The sequence below is a fragment of the Mus caroli genome, chromosome 6 (assembly GCF_900094665.2).
Source record: "Mus caroli chromosome 6, CAROLI_EIJ_v1.1, whole genome shotgun sequence".
Classification (NCBI taxonomy): Eukaryota; Metazoa; Chordata; class Mammalia; order Rodentia; family Muridae; genus Mus; species Mus caroli.
The window spans coordinates 135496327-135512470 of NC_034575.1; the positions used below are offsets into that span (position 1 = coordinate 135496327).

General features: G+C 44.3%; 1 protein-coding gene across 6 annotated transcripts in view; it reads right to left on the reverse strand.

Moving 5' to 3' along the window:
- Eps8 (epidermal growth factor receptor pathway substrate 8) overlaps positions 1-16144 on the reverse strand; it is a 173621-nt gene that overhangs the window by 28111 nt on the left and 129366 nt on the right. For all 6 annotated transcript variants that reach the window (XM_021164455.2, XM_029478488.1, XM_029478486.1 and 3 more), the window contains 6 exons: positions 14068-14194; positions 11709-11797; positions 11282-11356; positions 9095-9243; positions 6027-6207; positions 2354-2487 (listed from right to left, as the gene is read on the reverse strand). In XM_021164455.2, the coding sequence (XP_021020114.1) occupies positions 2354-2487; positions 6027-6207; positions 9095-9243; positions 11282-11356; positions 11709-11797; positions 14068-14194 (755 nt within the window). The remainder of the gene's footprint in view (positions 1-2353; positions 2488-6026; positions 6208-9094; positions 9244-11281; positions 11357-11708; positions 11798-14067; positions 14195-16144) is intronic.

Sequence of the window (16144 nt, forward strand, 5' to 3'; positions counted from 1 at the left end):
CTCAGTTGGGATCAATATAAACTGGGATGGATGGCTGTGGCTAGGACCACTGATGTTCTATGTTGCGAAGAAAATATGTAATTATTACAAAAGCCATCAGAAAATGCTGATCCAATGTGATATACACAAGGACCCTGAATTACTGTTATGGTTATGATTAAACACGATTTTTTTCTACATGCAAGAAAGGCAGTAGGTGCTGAGTGAGTATCTCTTACTTGGCCAAATCACCCATCACGCCACAAGGCGGGCTTGTTTGCCTTTTGAAAGGCTGTGCCTGACTAAGCTGGTGTGGCTGGTTAGGCAGGGAAAACTGAAGTTCCTGCTGCCTCTGCATCGGCTCAGTGGTTTCGTTACATTTTTAATTTTGCTTTTGAGGTCGGATCTCCTTCTGAAGCCATGGCTGGCCTGAACTCATCATGTATCCTAGACCAGCCTTGAACTAGAGGCCATACTCAAAGGCAAATTTGAAATTCCATCATAACGTTAATCTTTAAAGTTCTTACAATTCTTGTCTCTGTTGTAGATTTCTAAATTTACATTGCGTTTCATTTAAGTTCCAATAAGAGTGCTACTTTAACATTCTGAGTCAATCTTTAAAGATATGGTTGAGTGAATAAATCAAAGACACAGCCCCCCCCCTGCCCCCACCCCGCCCTGAGCCCATAAAGCTCACAAGGAACAGGGTGAACTTTTAAAAGACACTGAGTCACACTCCCATAGTCCACAGCAGAGGCTAAACCATGGGTAACACTCTACCTCACAGACCCTGGGGACTGCAGTGTCAGACACAGTCACTCAGCCATTCAACGCACCAAGCCTCCATGTCTACCCAGCTTTTATATGGGTTCTAAACCCCGCAACTCCCTTCCCCACACTTGCAGGGCAAGTGCTTTATCCACTGAGCCACCTCCACATTCACTATTTTTTAAAAAAATAATTAAGAATTGTTTATAAGTTGGCAATTTCAAAATACATACTTCCCTGCTGACTTTTCTTTGAACTCAGTTTAATATGGGACACTCTATAACATTCAGGGACCACCCTCTGCTGTCCTTAACAAAGCTCCACTCAATGTTTTTCAGACAGGGCATCATACATCCCAGGCTGGCCTTGAACTTCTGACCCTCTTGACCCACCTCCAAGTGCTTGAGTTACAGGCACGGGGGGCCCCTGGTGGTTTTCTGTGGTGCTCAGGATTAAACCCAGGACCCTATGCATGGTGGGCGAGCAAAACATGAACAGACTGAGCTCCATGGCAGCTGTACCCCAGATTCTAAAGGAAGATAACACATTGAAGCTCCTTATGGAGAAAGAAATGCACCCTGGGACACCTTCCATCTTAAAGGAATGTGTGTCCCTCTACCTCCCCTCTACTGCCTGCCTCTATTTAAACAGTTAATTAAGGGCAAACACACATGTTCACACACACACATGTGGACAGAGAGAGACCAAGAGAGGGACTGAGACAGAAACAGAGCCCCACACCATAGACCAGGCTAGCCAATAACACCCTACGTGTCCTTGAACTCACCGCCCTCACACCTCAGCCAACCCAAGCCCTGGGAAAACAGGCAAAAGCTGCCACACCTGGCTTAGTCTAATGACTCTAACATTCTGTCTACAAGACAGGTTACGTTTAGCTTTTATGTTTTGTTTTTTAGTCTTTGCTAGACGCAGAATAGGTAGAAATTGTTTCTTTTCCATGTTACTGGGCTGGGATACTCTTTGAGGAAACTGTCGTGGGAATGAGCATGGGTGAGTGACAGCCACAGCACGGGCGCAGAGCTTAGTCCCTACCTTCCAGCTTGAGGTAGGGTCTCTGGTCCCTCACTGCATAACTAGTCCCTCACTGCATACCAGGCTAGCTGGCCTTCTGGCTTCAAGGGATCCTATCTCCAGCTCTTATTACACTGAAGGAGCTCTGTGCTTACAGACAGAAGGTCTGTGGGGCCTTCATGCTCAGGGCAGCAAGCACTTTGCTCACTGAATCATGTCCTCAGCCAGGGGAGCTCTTCAGAGATTCTCTGGTGGGGACTAACGGAACAGCCAGCAACGTTCAAGGACAGCTCCTTCCTCTTACTGTACAGACCACCATCAGAAGTATCTTCTTAAAACAGCAGAAGCCAGCCAGGGGGATTGGCACTGAGAATTAGAGACTAGAGGTCCCGACTCTCCTGCCTATCAAAACCAGGTCTGTAAGGAATGATGGCCATCTCATCCAATCACTAACAGACAAAACCTTGAGAGAACAAAGCAATTCCCACCCTCTTCCCCACCTCCCGCCACTCCCGCTAGCCAGAGTCACCCTCAGCTGCCCAGAGTGCTCCACATGGCGCCTGTGGAGTATTACCTATCTGCATGGTGATTAGGAGTTGACTTGAAAGGCATGGCAGCCTCCCCGTGGTCTGCATGTGGTCCTCTGTGGTACATGCTGCTACTGTACGCATATCCGTCGGCTGGAGGATAGTCGGACACACTGGAATGCTAGAAGACAGAAGTACATGGACTGTCACCAAGTGGCTGCTGGCCTGAGTCCCCTGTCAGTCAACCAGAACAGTGCCCTAAGCTGTCACAGGATTGCTCAGTGCTCAGTGAGCTATTATTATGCTGACACAGGGTGGTTTGGTTTCGTTGTTAGCATTCAGGGTAAATCTTAATTCTGAAAATCCTAGATATAAAACCAGGAAGTTCTTTCCCGAAGAATTCCAACAATAAATGCTTTTGATCTTAGCCAGACTATAAACACTGAACAGTGGAATTAGAGGGTGACCTTTAACCTTTGCTCCCTGTTTAAGGAACACATTTAACCCTCCTATGAAGTTAGTACCATCACGTGAAAACTCTTTGTTTTGTATTATAAGAAAATCATATCACTCCACTTTTTTTTTTCATTTTAAAAGGTAAACCCCAAACACCATTTTTAAATTGTTTCAAATGGCTGTACTGTTATCACTATAACAGGAAACAGATATACACAAAAAACTTTGACCTTGTTAGTCAAGAGTCCTGGAGAAGATAATTCTGTAACCAGTTTTTCCGCTGTGGTTGACACTATTATGATCTATTGGCTGCTCCCAAGGGAAACTTGAAGTCGGTGACCTTTGAGCATGGTGGTTTTAAAGGAATGGGGGCCACATGCTCAGATGGAAAACAACCAAAACAGCTTTCACATTGTTTCTGTATGTTAAAAAAAATGTGGGAGAGTGTGATGAATGCTGAGGCAGGAGAATTTCCTGGAGTTTCTACTATTTCTGGGTTCACTGGGACAACCTATCTGAACCTGGGAAGATTTGGGAAGCATCGAAGATGAATAGTACAGTGGCGAATTCTAACGGAAGGGCTGGTAGGAATGAGGCTGACTTCATCCACAGACAACGTCTCCAGTGGACCAGTGTGGATATCAAAATCCATAGTTAGATACCCACCTGGAATATACGTGGGGGAGTCACAAATACCTAGGGTCAGTCAGCTACACTAACCCTTCCCCAGGGAGTTAGCAGAGATGCTGAATCAAATTAGGTAATTGAAAATATATATCAAAGTCTTGAGCAACTGGGACCAGAAACTGCAAGAGTCATCCCCCACCTTTTGCCTGTTTCTTGGTCAGAACAGCTCCTGGCCAGGATGAAGTCACAGGTCCTGAGAATGACTAGACATGCCAAGGGGAAGGACATAAGGAAGGAGGGTGACTAAGTGGTGACCACACAGCCTGCTGCAGGGTCAGAGGAGGCAGGGACATTGATGGTGTCGCCCACACCCATCATCACCTACACCTTTCGATTACAAACAAAGTCACCAGGTCCTAAATTTGCTCAAGACGTGATGCAAGTGAATTTATTCCAGTAGCAATAAAATATAATAAAGTCTCTCTCCCTGCTATGATCACACTTCTCATGCCCTTGAAGTCACCATCGGCTATGCTGTTCATGGAAGACCTCAACCTGGCACTCAAGACAGCCTTCTTTCCATTCCTGTAAGCCTCTGAATGGGCACTTAAATCATAAAACGGGAAGATTTTTACAGCAGGAAAGTGACAGCTCGTGACAAGGGAGGACCCTCAGTAATTCTTTTAAAATTACCTGTTCAGAGTAGACATACGTAGCCACTGACAGCCCAGAACACACACCCCATACCCTCTTTAAACAGTACTGTGAAAGAACTCACAAAAGTGTGAATTTCCAAGGTGAGCATTACTAAGTGGCACATTTTCCAGCATAAGGTAAGAATACCACAGGACGGACAGTTTCATGACTTGAAAACAGCTGTAAGTTACTATGGCAACACCAAATGACCGGCCATTTTCTGTGTGCACACATCAGTTCCTTCCCTAAACAGTGTGGCTGTTTTCTAAATGGGAGGAAAATTCACAGCCACACGAGGTCTGAACTACCAAACGAAGACAGGGACATATGCGACCCAGCCAGTAGGAGGTCACCATCATCAGACATGTAGAGGAAAGGCCAGGTGTGAAGTCTAGTCTTCCTTTTTAGGCAGCCAGAGGGAAAAGAGCCACAATCACAGAAAGAGAACTTCAAACAAGTATGCTAGTTAACTTGAGTTATCAAGGTTCTGGGTTGTAGCAGACTGACTGCCTTTTAGAGAAAAAGCCGGTGTTTGTGAGGGTCGTGTCTATGGCTGTATGAGTATGTGTATGTCCTGAGTGCACACATGTGTGCTGAGGTTGACGTCAAGGCCTTCCTTTATTGCTCCTACCGTTTTTTTTTTTTTTTAGTGTTTGTTTGTTTGTTTGTTTTGTTTCAGAGTTGCCCTCGGAACCAGAACCTTACTGTCTAGCTCCAGGCATCCTCCTGCCTCTGCCTCCCCAGCTCCAGGATTCCAGGTGCACACCACCAGGCCTGATTTTATCACGATGGCTGGGTGATTAGAGCTGGGTGACAGGTCCTCCTGCTTTTACACACAGGCTCTGTACGTGCTGAGTCATCTCTCAAGCCCACAGAGTACAGTACATTTTCTACATAGCATCACCCATCCAAGGGAACAATTTTAAGCAATTTAACTTATGTATAGGTTCTCCTTAAAAGTGGTCACTGTGCTGTGGTTTGCTAATGCCTTTCCTTCTATTGTGTCTGCCACATTACAAACCCACTCATCAGAGACTTTTAAAAAGGAGAATGAATGACCTGGACTTCAGAAGAACCAAGCCGCCATTCCTTGCTGCCTTTTTATGCCAGTCTTTACCCACATGGTTACGAGTCCTGAGCATCCATTCCATTTGCAATTGGTTCAGTTTTAAACACTGTTCAATTCTCCTCTCCAAAAGGGTTCAAACACTCACACACAAACAAAAAGTCATTTTAATGCACAGGATAGTGTACCCAATTTCATTCCTCTCATTTGTTCTGAAGACAAGGTTATACTCTAAAGCTTAATCAATAACTGAAAGATAAAGTCCACAGTATGACCTTGTGCAGGCGCAACGCGGTTGTGGTCATTTGTTGTCAGAAGACTAAAGTTCACACAAAGATGGCTCCTCTACACATTTCAGAAGATTAGAACGGAAGAAGGGAGCAGGAGAGACTGGAAGTAGTAGCTGCAGCGTCAGGGGAAGAGAGGAAGGTGGCAGAGAGGGAGAGAGCAGTGGAATGAAGGGAGGGAAGAATGGTGGAAGGAAGGGTAGGGAGAGAAGACAGGAAGAGGAGGGAGGAGGGTGGGATCGCGGCACCACGAAAACGTTGCTTAGAATCAGCAGGATCCAGGTTTGGGGAACTGTCTTGAGAGTCTAAAGATCTGAAGGCAACACAGTAGACAGTGCTTATGGGCAAGCTCCTGACAGAGAAAAGGGACAGGGAGGCCTGAGGAACAGAACAGGGCAGAGAGAGACTCAGCTGGGGAAGGGGAGGAGAAGCATGCCACCAATGGTCACAAAAACAAGGAAGACAGATAACTCGGGATAGCAGGAGGTAGGGACATCTAGTTCCTGGTTCTAGAACGTTCGTCAGGGAGTGCCGACCCCCCACTGGCTATTACAGCATCCACTGAGACCAGACGTGGTGGATCCTTACCTCTGTGGACAGCCTCTTGCTGTCCTGTTTGCGCTGGTGTTCTGCGCTGGCCACAGACTCAGCCAGTTGATACATGTCTTGCTCTGTGGGCACGCCCATGAAGTTCAGCATCGGGGGCTCCCAGCCGTTGCGGAACCTCGGGACGTAAGGTGGGATGAACTGTTCTTTCGGCCACTCTGCTCTGTAGGGGAACATCGAGTTTATATGTTAAATGCCGTGTTCTCAGTCACGGTTCTCTTCTATACAAAACAATCGTATTTCTCGGGGGAGGAGAGAAAACCCATTTATGCCAGTGGTGCAAACAAATAAACTGGAAGAGCAATTCTACCCAGCAGTAGGACAGTAGCTTCCAAGTTTCTCTGCGTGGCCTTAACTTTCCCTGAAGTCTGATGCACAGCACGGGTGTGGGATGTTTAACGTTCGTGCATGAGAATAGAAAGGCAGTAAGTATCTAAAGTGTGCGGCTCAGTGTCATCTAAGGAACTTCCCAGTGTTCATCTCTCCCTCAGTCCCTTCGAGCTGTCAGACAGTGGGGGATCTTTGAAAATAGAAACATCCAAGACTGCTATGAAGATGCGTGGCTCTCCAAAGCTACAAAATTTCCCTAAAATGACACAGATGACCAGTTTTATATAAATTAAATGTACCAGCTTAACTGTCAGTAAAAAACGTCAACTAATCTGTGGTCACAATCAACACCCGCTCATCAGCCAATGCCCTCGGGAGGCCAGTTCACACAGCCCCTGGTCCTTCACGAGTCACCAGCCAACGCCCTTGAGAGGCCGGTTCACAGAAGCTCAGGGCCCATCTCAAGGCGCAGAAGTGGCTGAGGCAGAGATCACAGTTTTGCTTTCTTCTGCATTCTTGGCCATACTTTCCACGGCTGAAGTATTCTGATGGGATGGGTCTGCTCTGATGAAATGAAGCCTTTTATTCAAACGATCTGGTGCTTTCTCGAACCTTTTCCCTTTCATGTGTTTTTAAATCCCACATTCATTACCTAATGGCCTTGATGTGGATCTAAAGTGACTGTGGCCTCGTGTTAAATGCTAACTATATATTTCTTTTTGATGCAGCTATTTAAACCATCATTAAATTTTCTGATTTTGTGATAGGGCTCAAAACAAAGTCACCGAATACCCAGAGCACTTTTTGTATTCTGAGATGTGACAGTTTAATAAGTCTTACGGAAGGAAAAAAAACCCAGCCTAGGCTTGTCATAACATTACAACCGCAAACATCTAACATTTTAAAACATTCTAAACCATTTTAATACAGCATAAGATATAAAATAGAAGCCAGATAGGTAGGAGGCTCAGAAGCTAAGAGCACTGGCTGTTCTTCCAGAAGACCCAGGCTTATCCTTATACTCACATGTAACTCCACTTCCAGGAAATACCTTTTCCTGGCCTCTATGGGCACCAGGCAAGCCTGTGGTACATATACACACACGCAGGCACTCACATATAGACATAAAATAAAACCTAACAAATCTTTTAAAGAAGATATAAATACCATAATAAAATATAGATTATGATCTACTGATGCGCAGATATTAAAATTAAGTATGCAAATAAATACAAATTGGATTTACAACATGAAAAATAGTGTGTACCACATCAAGGAATTTCAGACTACAAATTGTATTCTAACATACGCAGTAGCCACAGTCCAGTGGGAATGCCTTATGTGTATTTCAATAAAAACAAAAAATGATAAATTGGTCCACATCTTTTAGACTGGCCCAACGGGCAGACAACGGCAAACTTCCAGAGACTAACTGGTAAATGGTCGCTACACTGAATGGTTTGCTCTGCACAGGAAAAGAGAAAGGTTTAGCCAAATAAAGTACGCTAAAAGGACATCACAGGAACCTGGAAACAGCTGTCCGAGGAGCCTGGCTGGCAGGTGTCAGCTCTTGCAATGGTTTGTCCTTCTCCATCTCTTTATTGACAAACGATGACTATAAATTTAGTCCCACATCTTTTTTTTCCAGTGGGTGAGAGTTCTTACCCCAGAGAGGGCTGATTACTAAGGATCCTGTGCTACACCATCTATAGCTACTTTTGTCCTTGGCAATGGGGGACCCAGCTAGCAGACAGTTGCAGGCTCTCCTTAGCAAAAATCTGTCTCAAAGTTAGAGAAAGAAAGAAGGGTGGGAGAGGAGACCCTACGTTGGTCATTTTCCACTGCCTTCGATCTGGGGCTTAACTGGAGCCTTCCTAGCCAACCCTGCTCTCCTTAGGATACCTCCTTTTCACACCATTCCTCTTCCAGGCTTTCTCCACACTGACCACCCAGAGTCCCTCCCCCCTCCCACAACTCTGAACTCTTCCTGCTGCTTGCCTTCTTTTCTGCTTCTCTGTCCACTGCTCCTTGTTTACAGACACTCTACACATCCCACTGAAAGGCCATTGAACAAGGGGATTATGAACCCTGACCCTAGAGTGTTGTCACTTAAGATGTTGTGTGACTTTAGGTCAATGAGTTGACCACTTTGAGCCTTATTTCTTCATCTGTGAAATAGAACTATCAACCTATCTCTATAAAATGCATGGGAGACCACAGAGCATACACTGCATGTGTGTGTGTGTGTGTGTGTGTGTGTGTCCCTCTCTCCACCCTCTTCCTTCACGTCGCCATGCCAATGGGCCAGGGTCTGCTTATGTCCCATTCCTTCCTTCTGCCCACAATATATTTCTTCTACTTGGCAACATGCTTTTAATTTTTATTTTTAAAATTATATGTATTTAGTCAACTCATGTGTGTGTGTGGTGATGGGGGTGGTATTCATGCCATGGTGTGCACCTGGAGATCACATATTGAGTCGGTTCTTTCCTTCTACCATGTGGGTCTCAGGGATTGCAACTCAGGTGGTCAGGCTTGGCAGCAAGCACCTTTACCTGCTGAGCCCACTTGACAATAAGCTTTCCGGCGATATCAGCTTCTCCATTCCCTACCACATAGTTCTTTATGCAGAATCTTACGTAAATGCCTTACTGTTTAGTGCAGCAGACAGGATGCTCAGAGCATCCCAGGTACTAAATGCTGAGCTCTACAGTGCTCACCTCACTTTCACCCAAGTATCTCCCAGTGACATCCACAGCTTCCGTTCCTCTGCACTGGCTGTGTAGTTTAAGAAATCAACTGTGTCTTTCGTTAACAGTGGGCTGAGTACCGAACTGGCCAGTTCAGGGCCACCTGTTGCCTGGACCACCTGGGTGGAGAACAAATGTTTTTAGCAAGACAATGGTTATTTGTATAACTCTTGAAATTTGTACACAAAAATCAATTCCAAAACGAAGTGCTGTTTGCATATGTTCAAATTAAAAGTTGATGTATAACATTATAGAATGAAAATAGTTCCTCAAACTGAGTTATCCAGAATGAGGGTACATTAATAAATAAAGTTAATCGTTTAAGGACATCATAGCATCTACATACTGGCTATATGTATCAATTATTTCCCAGGAAAATACTAACGGCAGTGTGGAGACCCCTTATTTGCCGACTTAACCGTTTGTTATTTTAAAAATACCAATTACAAATGGCAAACTATTCTGCCAACACTGAAAACTGTGGGTCTAAAATGAACTGTATTGAAGGTGCGGGAAAGAAGCCTTCAGTCAGCAGTGCTGGCTATGCCTGTGAGGATTTATAAACCGGAAAAGGACGTGAGGGGAGGCAGGGAGAGAGATGAGTGGAGGGAGAGGAGAGGGGAGGGAAAAGAGAAGAGAGGGAAAGAAGGGGGGGCAGAGGAGAAGGAACAATGATAAGTGGTATCTCCACTCCCCAGAATTCAATTCTAGTATATTTCCTTGATTTGATATGGACAATTTAACGGTCAACGGGAAACAGGTGCACACTTTGATAAGCAAAACAATGGCAAGTGTGTGTTAGAACGACGCTCCACATTCGCCTCTCAGGAGCCTTGTCCTGACTGAGGAAGGCTCCTTATCTAGTAGCAGAAAGGCTAGATAGATAGTTTGTTAGAATCTGGCCTCCTCAGAGAAGTGTTGTAGGAAGAAGGAGGGTTTGTTTTGTTCTGTTGAATGGCTCTAGACTGAGACATCTCTCAGGTCAGGGGCTCTGAGGAGGCCATGCTGTTTTCTGCCTCGGTAAACACAGGGTTTTCTAGTTCCCCTCAAGGCCCTTCCTCCAGCACCCAGAATCCAACTCAGGCGCTACATCTTTTGACATCTTTTGGGAATCCTACATGCCAGCATGATTCTAAAACAGGGCTTGCCTGGTACCTGCTGTTCTCAATCTGCACACAGTACTGACACACTACATGACACCATGAAGCTTATTTTTCAATTTTCCTTGATGGCCCCAACTTTAAATTGCAGGAGACACATTTGAGGACTCTAAGAAGAAAACTGAGAAGCAAAGGTGGAGTACAAACTCTTTGTGCCTGCCGACTCTTCGGCAAACAGAACAGCATGCTCTATTGCTTCTGCTTTGACGACTCTTCTGCAAACAGAACAGCATGCTCTATTGCTTCTGTTTTGTTTTGCGCTTTTGGATTTTTTCAGACCAGTTCTCTCCTTGCAGTCTATATCCATCTTTTACTTTCCACCTGCTCCGTCCTCAAATTCACAGCAATCCTCCTGCCTCAGCTTCCTGTGCTGGAAGTACCAGTGTGAGTCAACATGATAGGCTCCATTCTTTTTTGGCTCGCTGCTTTAGATTTTGGAAACATGGTCTTACCACGTACCTCAGGCTAGCCTGGAACTCACTCCTCTACTGCAGCCTTGAGAGTGTCTGGACTGCAGGCACAGGCATCACCATGCCCGGCTTTGGTACTGAACCTGTAATTTGCCGCCTTATAAGCATTGGCAGGAAACATTCAGAGATGACCACAGAGTGACGGAGTAGAACACTGTGCCCTTTGGGTTGGCAGAGGGGATATTACAGGCCACGATTTCCTATGAAGAAACTCAGCAGGCATGCACACACGCCAGTGCACCATGGCCATGTGGCACGACAAACTTGGAGAGGAGAGGCTTGCAAGCGAAACACCCAACACTGTCTGCTAGTAGTAGCTGGATGAAATGCTATTCTAATGGGCACATGTGTGTGCCATGTCCCCAGCCGTAAGTGAGGTGTGCATCAAACTTCACATTCAGAGTTTAAAAGCATGCTAAGAAAAACAGGACCCATGTAAGGTAATTAAGGAAACAGACCTAAGTAATTCAGACCCTTGGATGGGAGATACTGAGAGCCATTGCTTTGTTTCATTCATAAATGCTCACCATATTTAGTGGAGTAAACAAAAAATGAACCAGATCTGAAGCACTCGGGTTCTGGATATGGGACTTCAGCTTGGCCTGTGACAGAAAGAAAACAAGTATGTCACCACAGCACAGTCACCCCAAGGGTGGATACTCAGAGAGCAGTCCATTGCAGGCACGGCAGGAGACGTCTTTCCTAACACTTCTCCTTAGAGAGAGACTCGCTCCATCAGCATGAAGCGAATGCAGGGAAGAGACAGCCAAGAAATACAACTCTTTGTCATGCACGCCTTTCAATCTGAGGTTATCATGAAAGGCCAATCAAAACACACGCCCACAAATCCACAGGGACAACTGTATCTCTTCATTTAATTTTATAGGAGCATTTGGCTAGACTTTGATTTTTTCCATCTGTTTCTTCTAGTATCTATCAATAAAGTGCACCTACCAGAAGGTTGAATCCATGCTTAAACTTCTGGAAACAGTCAACAAATTCGTCAGGAGGTGGCGGTTTTGCCCTCAGTGTTAAAACGCCCTCTAATGAAATAAAACAGAGCAGGGGCAGATGAGAAGAGATTCACAAGGAAGTTTATTGATTGGGGAAAAAAATAACAAAACAAAACCAACTACATTTGCGTCCACAGCTGGAAGATTACTCCAGATGTAGACCTTCTTCATTCTAACACATCCCTTATTCCAATAAATTAAGAAGATCCTAAGTTTGAATGGATTCCACTACTCTTAGACACTCCCAGTGACTCATTCAATTCTATAAATATGACTGGAAGCCTTCCTATGTTCCAGGAATTCTTGTGATCATTATAAAGGATATAAAATTGAGTAAGTGACAAGCCCTGCTTTTAATGCCCCTGAAAAGTAACAAAGGAAATGAATCAGAAGTATAACAGGTGTAGCATTTAAGTGCTACGACAGGAAAGTATGCTGTTTGGGAAATGGGGAACATGAAAAGCAGAAAGTTTTTTCAGTAAAATTTTTTGTTGTTGTTGTTTTGTTTTGTGAGGCAGGGTTTCTCTGCTCTCCTGGAATATGCTCTGTACATCTGTAGACCATGTTGCTCTCAAACCCACAGAGATCAGCCTGCCTCTGCCTTGCATGCTGGAATTAAAAAGAAGGGATTTGAAAAGCTTTGCCCACCTTTCCTCCAGTCTGCAGAAATACCAGGATAAGATTAGAATGACACATGGAATAACACAGAAATTGAGTATATGCAAAACAAGCAACATAAACCCAGAGAAATGTGAGATTCAAGAGGACACTTGGTTTAGATTGTAGGTGATCTTGAATGTCAAAGTAAGAAGTGACATTGCAATCAACAGTCCACAGAACTACTTGCACTTCAGGGCAGAAGTATGAGGACACCAACTTAGAACTCTCCCAAGGGTGTCCTCTTGGCTGTGGCAATAACCACCTTAAGCCCATGACCTGAGAGGTGGAGCCAGAAGGAGTTCAAGGCCATCCCTGGCTTTATAGCAACTTTGAGACCAGCTGTGTGAGACCCTCGATCAAAGGTTTGATTGATTGATTGTTGATTGACTTGTTCTCCTTACAGTACAGAAGACTAGGGGGTTGAAGACTGCTTTCAAGCTGGGTCAAAAATGATGACAGTTTCAACTAGATGCCAATTATGAGAATGGAAAAAATGTGTACAGATGACATTGGGAAAGTAAGTCAAAGTAGCTGTAAGCTCGAGAAAGAAGGCAGAGGTTTTGGTTCTGAGCTTGGATAACCTGGAGGAGGAGAGCAAACTCCACTAAGCAAACAGAAGAGGGGGTTTCAAACACCACAGAACGCTTTATTCAGAGTGAGTGGCGGAGAGGAACATCTAAGCATCTACAGCCAGGACAACACTGAAGAGCACACACTCTTACTATACAGACAGGGGCTACAGAAGATTTGAAGTCAGCTCTAATGAACGGGACACGAACAAACCATTCTCTTATATATTCAATTTGTGTCTTCTGCCAGAGGAAATATAAACACTATCCTTACGTTTATACTTTTATACATTCAAAGCCATTTGTTTTCATTTAGTATTATTATTATTTTTGTGTGTGTGACAAGGTCTGATATCCCAGGTTATCTTCTATAACTAAGAATAATCCTCCTGCATCAGCTTGCTGAGTGCTGGGATTCCTGGCCCAGTTTCTAAGACATTTTTAACACTGCAGTTCAGCACTATGCTTCTAGGCAGCTCTGAATGTGAATGAACAATTTGGGGATTTGCAACATGATTCAAATCCATTGGTCATTTAAAATACTCGGATGAAAAAAGTCAATTTTTAATGTTAAAAAAGGTTCCATATTTACAATGAAAGAATTCTACGGAAAAAGATCAGGTTTATGAGCAGAAACTAACTTTTAAGTACTCGTGAAAACTGCAGACAGTTGGCTACAATCTCAGAGTCATATGACTATAAGGTACAGCCAGCTTGAAACAAACTTCCAATAGTGCCCAAAACTACCGGGCCTTGGTTTGATCAGGGCAATGTAGCTGGTTACCGGGACCCAAGCTCACCTAGCCCTGTAGTTCTTACAGCCCAAGAGTAAGGAACCTTACGCACCTGCAGTCTGACTGCTCAAGAGCAAGGAAGCCCCCGACCCACGCTCCCTGTGGGTCTGATAACCCTGGAGTAAGAAAGCCCACTTGCCTGGGGTCCGACAGCCTTAGGGTAAGGAAACCCATTTATCCACAAGTCTAACAGCCTTAGGATGAGGAAGCCCTCTGTCCGTATGTGCCTGCCCACGCCTACCCACCTGCCCGCCCACCTGCCGGCTCGCTCGCTCACCTCCAGGTCCTTTTCTTTTACTTTTCTTGCTTTTCTTCCTTTTAGAAAGCTCAGAAAACGCTTCAGCTGCTTTTTGGAGTTTGGTGATAAAAAATTCAATGTCATCCAAAATATGGTTTAAGATTTGCTGGAATTAAAAATAACAGAGCAAGATATGAAACAAAGGCATAAGTAATTTTGTTCTAGCTGTTAGCTGAAATGTAAAGGAGAGAGGCTTTAGATGAGAAGAGAAAAATGACCACTTTCATGGAAACTTCATATAGATAGAGATAGAGATAGGGATAGATACAGTCTCATCTCTATCACTTAAGCTTAATTTTGCTACATTTTCAATGTTATCAGGGAAGCATTCGCAATATATAATCAGTTATTAATGACTTTAAATTGCTCTAATTTTCTCACAGTGTTCCCCATTCAAAGCTGGAGTTGGGATTCAGAGATACATTTTGTTAGAAGAGCACCATGTATTTTTGTTTTGCAGTTATCTGTCCTGTAAAGGCTCTGCCAAAGTTCCTGTGTGCTCCCCATAGAGTGACAAAGTTCCTGGTGCTCCCCGTAGAGTGCCAGAAGAACCTAAAGACCCACGGCCTGTGTCCACCCATTGGCATGGAGGTGACCACACCACAGAGCGGAAAGAAGAAGCAAAGGTGTGCTGGAGACTTCAATGAGCTCTTAGACTTCACTGTCAGCTTTCTCTAGTCTAAAAACGAAGGGTTCTTCACATTATAAGACGATTAAGGAGGACTCAATAAACATTTCGCGATACTAGAGTGTGATATAAAACTTAAGTTCAAGGGCTGGAAGAGGAGAGACGGCTCAGTGGTAAGGAGCACACTTGGCATTTGTAGTCCTCTAAAACGCAGTTCCCAGCATCCACGCTAGGTAGCTCAACCACTTACAACAGCAGCGCCAAGCAACCTGATGCTGGATTCTGACCTTGGCAGGCATTTGCACAGACACACAGACACACAGACAGACAGTCAGACAGACACACACACACACACACACGATTAAGAATGAAAATGTTCAGCTGGAGAGATGTCTCAGTGGTTAAGAGCACTGACTATTCTTCCAGAGGTCCTGAGTTCAATTCCTAGCAACCACATGGTGGCTCACAACCATCTGTAATAGGATGCCCTTTCTTGGTGTGTCTGAAGACAACTACAGTGTATTCAATATAAATTAAATGATTGTTTTTAAAAGGGAACTATGCACATTCCTGATTTCAGTATGCCTTTATTTAAAAAAAAGAAAGAAAGAAAATCTTTTAAAAATTAATTCTAAATGTCAGTCTCCTTTCAGTAATTACTTTCAAAAGAACCTGGGAATGTTTATAGTTAAAAGGTAAATAAATCACATGTTTGAAATACAGTGGACATAGCCATTAACTGTCAACTAACCCTGCAAGTTAATTACTCTAAGGAAATGACATTAAGTACAGCGCTCCTCTGTATAAAACATTAACATGTACATATTTATACTTTAAATTATAAGGTAACTTTTCCTTTTGACATGTTCTAAAATATGTTTTTATTTTCACAAGGGTGTGGTGTGTGTGTGTGTGAGTGTGTGTCCACATTTGCATGTGACTAGACACATGTGTGAACAGGTGCTTGCGGCTTCCCTTGCATGTTGGTGTGTGTGTGCACATGTGCATACCTGTGCAGACCCAGTTCTGATGTCCCGAATCATCCTCTGTCCCTCTCCCAACTTCAACAATAAGGGAAAGATGCTTAATGAATCCTAGAACCTGCACCTAGAATGGGTACCCTTCTACCTAGTGATGGGCTGCCGACACCCATCGACTCTAGGGATAGGAACTCCAGTCTTTGGGCTTTTGATGCAAGCCCTGCGGTCACTGAGCCATCTCCCCAGCCCGAAAATATCTTAATAAACCAAAACGAACAAACATTAAAAAGACACCTCAACTATGAATCATAAAACATGTAAAACAGCAAAAGCAGAGACCATTGGCCTTTTAGGTCCGTTTCCCCTGTAAACTGGCCAAGCCTCCTCCTCCTCCTCCTCCTACTCCTCGTCCTCTGCCTCTATGAGGGTGCTCCCCACCCACCCACCC